At 35.8% G+C, this 5608-nt stretch overlaps 1 protein-coding gene across 1 annotated transcript; it reads left to right on the forward strand.

The window, feature by feature from the left end:
* The first annotated feature begins 1157 nt into the window (after positions 1 to 1157).
* On the forward strand, positions 1158 to 5334 carry LOC103039239 (cyclin-dependent kinase 5 activator 1-like). The gene is made up of 2 exons (XM_049463232.1): positions 1158 to 1310; positions 2347 to 5334. Exon 2 carries the CDS (start codon positions 2595 to 2597, stop codon positions 3213 to 3215), a length of 621 nt encoding a protein of 206 aa, XP_049319189.1. The 5' UTR covers positions 1158 to 1310; positions 2347 to 2594; the 3' UTR covers positions 3216 to 5334.
* Positions 5335 to 5608: the final 274 nt, after the last annotated feature.

A 5608-nucleotide genomic window follows, 5' to 3' on the forward strand; every position in this document is an offset into this window, starting at 1 on the left:
CCAGCAAAACCACAGCACACTAAGCTGCAAGACGTTATGTAGGTCAGTGGTAATACTATATAGCGATGCTATATAGTGAGAAAGCAGCAGTCTTGGGTGCACTGGTGGGTGAGATGTATAGCTTAGATTTAAGAGGGTTTAAATTAAGGTGGACTGGAAAATAATGGCTTTAGTGCTTAATGGAACAACTGGGAATTTTCATTCTTTCATTATAGTGTACTCGCCATATGCAGGTTTCTCCTCCCTGTATGTTTAACACCAGTAAGCTGTGAGCTGTAGTGTTGGTCAACAGTAAAGCTATAGTGTCAGTATAGTTCCAGTCTTGGGCACTAGATATGTCTGCCTCCTTTTATTGGTTTACATGGAAAAAAAACTCTTATTATCTACAAAACTCTCTTTCCATAAAGTGTTAGCACAAACCATGTGACAATAATCAATTGATGAGTTGATGTGTCCATGTATTCTATCAATAATAATAATAATAATAATAATAATACTTAATATTGTATTTAATTATAAATATCATCTAAAATATTATTTCACATATAACTAATAAAAATAACTTCTATTTTATTACATGTATTTTAATCTCATTTATTAATATTGCTTTATCATTTATATAATATGTACTATTATTAATTTAATTTATTAATTTATTTACTAACAACAACAACATTATTATTATTATTATTATTATTATTATTATTATTATTATTATATTGAATGTGGTTCGTTTTTTTTGTAAAATATCTCAATAATAATAATAATAGTAATAATAATAGTAATAGTAATAATAATAATAATAATAATAATATAATATTATTATTATTATTATTATTATTATTATTATTATTATTATTGGTGGTGGTAGTTTTAATAGTAGTAGTATGAATATATCTGTGACTTTTATTCTAGTAAAGAAAAGCTGCTGTTTACGAAATTGTTTACTAATATCGTTTTATTATATATATATTTATTATTTATATATAAATTATATATATATATATATATAGAGAGAGAGAGAGAGAGAGAGAGAGAGAGAGAGAGAGAGATTTTATCATTATTATATCTGTGACTTTTATTCTAGTAAAGAAAAGCTGCTGTTAGTGTTGAAAGTAAACAGTGTCAGAATTCCATGGTTGCCATGGCAGCGCTATTAAATCAGCTGTGTTTCTGTGTTCAGTCACTTCTGCGCTTTACAGCACTGGAGACCCCTCTGTGATTTACTGCTCTATTACTCAGCTCTACAGCTCAGCTCTACACCTTCACCAGCGGCTCTACTGCGAGTCGCTGGTGATCCTCACAACACCGTGAGTATTAATGCACTTTTTTTATCATTTACATTAATTTATTTATTAATACGAGGACCTAACTGTAACATAAACAAACGTTAGCTATATGCTAATCACAGGCTAAGTAAACACTATCTAAGTAAACTAGCTTACTCTATTAAAACTCACTTCTTTTTTTCTTCTTATTGTTATTATTTAAATTATCTTTTTAAATATAGTTTGTGTGAGATTATAATGATATTTTAATCTGATCTGGTGAAATTCATCTTGTACATGCTATTAATACATGCTATTAATAATACAGTATATGTATAGTACACTGGTGGTTTTGCACACAGATTAACTCACGTGACTCACGTGACTTTTACTGTTATTACTGCTGTTATTACTGTTATTATTTTATTTTTTTTAACCATATCGTCGCTGTCCAATGAAATACACTTATCTCCATTTTTGTAGATTTTTAGTTTACTACATAATTTGAATAGACAAACTGTCCAATACAAAATGTCCATTCCAAAATTTCTTAATGAACGGACCAATAGAAAACTCTTAAAAATGGCCTAATTTAAACTCTTTTTACATTGACTTCCATTGTAAGTTTACAAGTTTTTTTTTTCCTCTCCTGTAAACTTGCTGTTTTGAAGATAAGTGTTTTTCATTGGACAACGACGATATGCTGTTGGGGATGTTTGTATGATGTGTGTTGCAGTTCATTTAGTGCTTTTTCAGTCTCTCTGTATTGCTTTGTTGCTTAAACAGCCTGTTAACTGTGCCTTAGTAGAGACTGATATATGTAAATGATGTGAGTTCTGACTGGCTGATCTGTATTTTGCTCGTTCTTCTTATAACTTCAGTATGAGTGGGTGGGGCTGAACAGATATTTACAGATTGTATGTAGATATTGTGGCTGTCATGAGAAAAAGAAAAGTTACAAAATGACGCTGTTTTACAGGCTGGTCAGAACATTTTCTCTCTTTTACTGCAAAGTTAGAATGAAGGAATAAAATGAAAATATGGTCTAGATGAAGATTTGTGTTTTTTTTCTTCACAGGTTTCACTTCAACTGACCTTCATCCCGATACAGTTCCATTCCATCCAGATCTACACCAACAGGTTTTTACACCACACTTTTTACACCACACACGTTTTACACCAAACACTTTTTACACCACACACTTTTTACACCACACACTTTTTACACCACACACTTTCTACACCACACACTTTCTACACTTTCTACACTTTCTTTGTTTCCATACACTTTCACTTACACTCAACATCTTCATTGCCATTATCACCATGGCCACCTCATCGGAGCAACGGGGAAGGAAGAGGACCAGACCCCAGGAGACACTTGATGACCCTGGAGCATCTGCTGCTCCTGCAGCTCCTGCAGATCCAGCAGCGAAGAGGAGGAAGACGCAGACCTCGACCACTGTCCTTACCCACAGGATGGTCGTCAGGAACGCCTTCTGTTCCAGGCTGCTGCAGTTGTTAGGAGAATTCTTGTGTCGCCGCTGTCGACTTCTCACGGGTCTTCGTCCCACCGTCCCCCCATTTTGGATCCGCAACGTGGACGTGTCCCTGACCGTGCTCGGTTATCAGGACCAGCCCTTCATTTGCCCAGGCGCCGTGGTCTTTCTTTACATGCTGTGCCGCGACACTGTTCCGGCGGACGTGGCCAGCGTGGAGGAGCTGCGGGCGGTGCTCCTCTCCTGCCTGTATGTATCGTACGCGTACATCGGCCACGAGATCAGCTACCCGACACTGCCTTTCATTCTGAAGACCGACAGGCAGACGTTTTGGAGGCGCACCCTGGACATCACCATGCGCATGAGCCAAAAGATGCTGGAGATCAACATCTCGCCACACGTCTTCGCCAAGTTCATTTCTGACCTGGAGAAGAAGACGGATTGTTAATTTCTATATTTTCCATTTTCTATTTTACAGGTCGATCAGATTCGAATCCTGTTCATGTAGCTTGCTGTCGGCTACTGGAGCTGGCTTTGAGAGAGCACAATTGGCCTGGCTCTCTCTGGGTGGGTACAGTAGATGGCGCTCTTTCCCTACTTCACTTCTAAGGTGATGTCGATCAGCACGAGGCGTCTGTGAGCTGATGTATCGGAACCGAGCCGCTGCTTTTTCCTCCGAGCGTGCTTGATGCTGCTCGGCAATGCTACATCAGCAGCAGTTTGAGAAGATGGCTGACTTCACATGTATCGGAGGAGGCATGTGCTAGTCTTCACTCTCCTGGTGTGATGGGGCATCACCTGGTGATAGGGCGAGTCCTAATGAGTGGGTTGGGTATTTAGCTTTGTAAATTGGCGAGAAAAGGATAAAAACATTTATAATAAAATGATAAAATAATAAGTAAATTAAAGAAAACACCTGCTTTTAAATAATTATTACTATTACTACTAGGAATACTGGCAACCAGTGCAACATAGTATTAGGCAACAAAAACCAAATAAAACAGATTTAAAACTAAATATGAACAAAATAAATTGAGTACACCATCAAATACACACAAAATAGTTTACAGGACTCTTGGACAGAACCTGACCAGGCCTGGGACACTTAAAAAGACGTGGAAGAACTGGTAAGTATGCAGGGCAGGAAACTTCCATTCATGTTCAGCTGTCAGTAAAGTGTCATCAGTGTCTGGCTTCATGTGTTTTGGAGGCGGCACATGCTAGCCTTCACTGCTCCAGCTTGATGGCAGCGTACGTGATGGGAGAGGAACTGCTGATGCAGGAAAGGAGGATTTGTAAAGGACAGACACATGGACTAGGAGGAAGACGGACACAGACAATGAGGATAGTGGACTGAAGACTGGACACAGCGGCTAAAAAATAACTATATATTTATTCATTATCTATATATTTAGTTTAGTGATTGGGCTGTCCGTGGTCGACCAGAGGAGGACTGGTTCCCCTTTTGAGTCTTGGTTCCTCTCAAGAAGGTTTCTCCCTCTTGATCTGAGGGAGTTTTTCCTTGCCACTGTTGCCATTGGCTTGCTCAAAAGGAGTTTAGACCCGGACCTAGCTATTTAGATTTATTTAAATTCAGCTGAATATTAGACCTGATCAATATGATCACCTTGCAGACAATTAAAACAATTTAACAATTTAAATAACCATTAACATTAGCCAATATAATTTACAATATAATTTTGTATTTATGTTAGGCAGAGTCCCTTTAAGACCAATATGGTTGCCAGTTTCATAATAAATTATTATAAATTATATTCATTTTACTTAATAGTTACTTATAATTATTTAACTCATTTATTTCTATTATTATATAGTATAATAGAACGTATAATTAATCTTTCAGTTAAATATATTAATTCCATCTAAACTGGTGAGTGCTTTAATTAAGTCTGGCAGTGTGAAAAAGGAATTTAAGCATTATTATTTTATTATTAATTAATAAACTATTACTAATAAATTAATTCTTGACTATTAATGAACTCACAGATTAATAGCAAAGCAAAGATTAGATTAAAATAAATAAAAAATCTCTAAAATGTACATAGATATGCTTTTTATAGAATATTCACAAACTAATTTAACACTACAATACAGCAATCCAGTTAATACAAGTAGATTTATTATTAGCTTATTAGGTCTATAGGGCTTCCCGCCAAACAAACCAAAATTAAAAATGACACGAAACACAATAAAGATTTAGAATTAGAGAGTAAATATATAAACTTAACAGAGAGTAAAATGAGACGGAGGAAAATATAAATGCAGTATAAGGCAGAGAAAGGTGGAGCAGCCTCAGCAGGTAAATCTAAACAGCAGGAGACCAAAACCTCCCCACCACCTTCTTCACTCTGAGGGTCCTGAGCGTCACTGCTGTCTTATGATTTGATCTTTCATCAGCAGATCCACAGTTCAGAACCAGCATTACTACAGTCCTCCACGGTCTGGAGAAGTGCAGCAGCTGAAGTACAGTTTCTCTGCTCTGTGTCTGACCTTCCAGTTCTCTGTAATAAAAATAAGCTGTCAAATGTTTTACCTCTGTCTGAAAAAACTTAATAAAATAAAAAATCAGTTAAAAGTTATACTGCTGTGTGGCCTCTGTTTATTTATTATGTAACTACATACACTGACATTATAACCAGTGGAATTGTCTATAGTGATGTAAACAGTCAAAGAATTAAATCTGGAGTCATTATTTTAAGCTTTAGTTTGATTTATATTTTGTAATGAAGTGTAATTGTGGTGTTTGTAAAATTGGAAATATTTATAGAATATTGTAAATATGATTTGCTATAAAATAATAGATGATTGAAGACGAGTTTG

Source organism: Astyanax mexicanus, chromosome 13 (genome assembly GCF_023375975.1).
Source record: "Astyanax mexicanus isolate ESR-SI-001 chromosome 13, AstMex3_surface, whole genome shotgun sequence".
NCBI lineage: Eukaryota > Metazoa > Chordata > Actinopteri > Characiformes > Acestrorhamphidae > Astyanax > Astyanax mexicanus.

Excerpts from the sequence above, each read along its gene's own strand:
- LOC103039239 (XM_049463232.1), top strand. The coding sequence starts at position 2,595 with ATGGCCACCTCATCGGAGCAACGGGGAAGGAAGAGGACCAGACCCCAG.